Here is a 1,433-nt window from a genome sequence, read left to right on the forward strand (position 1 = left end):
TGGGAAGGGAGAAAATTGTGGCAATGAATGAATGGAAATCCAAAACCTCTGTAAAAATAAAAAATTATAAAAAAAAATTAATGTAATTTTCAACCTTTCAGGAAATTAATTTTATAGACTGAAATGAGAATAATATCATCAGATTATTATGCTGTTCCTGTAGATAGGGCAAAATGCTATTACCCAATAAGTCTTTTTTTTTTACGTTTTCTGTTTAGAAATGATGCTGTGCTCAATAAGTCCTAATTTTCTGAAAGTCAGGGAACACCTATTATTTTTTTCTTTATAATAAAACGTTACTGCTATGCAACTTACTTATGTTCAGTATTAATTCTTTTAATAGTTATAGTAATTTACATGAACAAAAGTTAGAGTTGTTAATTAAGTCTCATGGTTATATAGAATACAGACATTAGAAGATAAAAAGTAAAACTAAATGTCTGAATACGTCCCCCTAAGGAGTTGCCAAAGGAGTCTGTTACCTGAACAGGTGCAATAACAGCACAGGGGCCACCTTCAAACTGTTCTAACGCAGATCCCTCTGATTCACTAAACACAAACCCTAAAAATGAAAGCAAGTAACAAAGATTAAAAATATAATTTAAGTTACAGCTAAAAATATTTTAATGTGCTTTGCTTTGAAAGAGCACTCAATTACAATAGCAAAAATCTATACATATATCAGATTATCTGCTTTTAGGGGGAATCAAGGAACCCTTTCAAAAGAGCTTTGGAACCTATAATTTCCCTTCTAAATGTGTATAACTGTGTGTGCCCGCACATGCACGCGCGCGCGCACACACACACACACACACTTTTATATTCAGCAATTTTTTTAGGATAAAGAACTAATTTTACAAAAGGACACTAAATGTGATTTAATCTACTGAATTAAAACAGAATTTTTAAGACTTTTCTTTACAGTACACATTTTTAATCATTTCAGCCTTGCAAATGAAAACTAAATGTCATCATCACTGACAGTGAATGTTCACACTGTTCTTTTTAAGTAACTTTAGGCAAATTATTTCATTTCTTTAAGCCTCAGTGTCCTTCTCTTCCAAATGATTGCTTCCAATAACAACAGACTGATTCTGTGTGGTTAAGAGCCTGTTCTGACTCATTGAGACCATAATTACCAGGGTTTTTCCCCTGTAGAGTTGCTAGTGTACTAAAACCACTGACGTCTGGGTAAGAAGCTAAGGGCTTCACCATTGTCCAGGGGGCCATTAGTAACATGCTAAAAATCTATAAAGTTTTGTTAATTGTAATAATTATTTCATTCATTCTCCAAATATTTAATGAACATCAGGTACTATATGAAGCATGTTAAAAAATATGTATGCCGGCGCTGGCTGAAAATCGCCTGTGACTTCATCCATAGCCACTGGTGAGAGTCAGCGCCCAGAGCCATCAGGGGCTTTAAGCTTGTT

At 33.8% G+C, this 1,433-nt stretch overlaps 1 protein-coding gene across 1 annotated transcript in view; it reads right to left on the minus strand.

Annotated features, from left to right (window-relative positions):
• FAM188A (family with sequence similarity 188, member A) overlaps window positions 1-1,433 on the minus strand; it is a 135,208-nt gene that overhangs the window by 121,303 nt on the left and 12,472 nt on the right. Inside the window, exon 2 of the mRNA XM_006894322.1 lies at window positions 483-562. Coding sequence (XP_006894384.1) covers window positions 483-562 — 80 coding nt within the window. The remainder of the gene's footprint in view (window positions 1-482; window positions 563-1,433) is intronic.

The sequence above is a fragment of the Elephantulus edwardii genome, unplaced genomic scaffold, assembly GCF_000299155.1.
Source record: "Elephantulus edwardii isolate Elephantulus edwardi_28Jun2011 unplaced genomic scaffold, EleEdw1.0 scaffold00139, whole genome shotgun sequence".
Taxonomy (NCBI): Eukaryota; Metazoa; Chordata; class Mammalia; order Macroscelidea; family Macroscelididae; genus Elephantulus; species Elephantulus edwardii.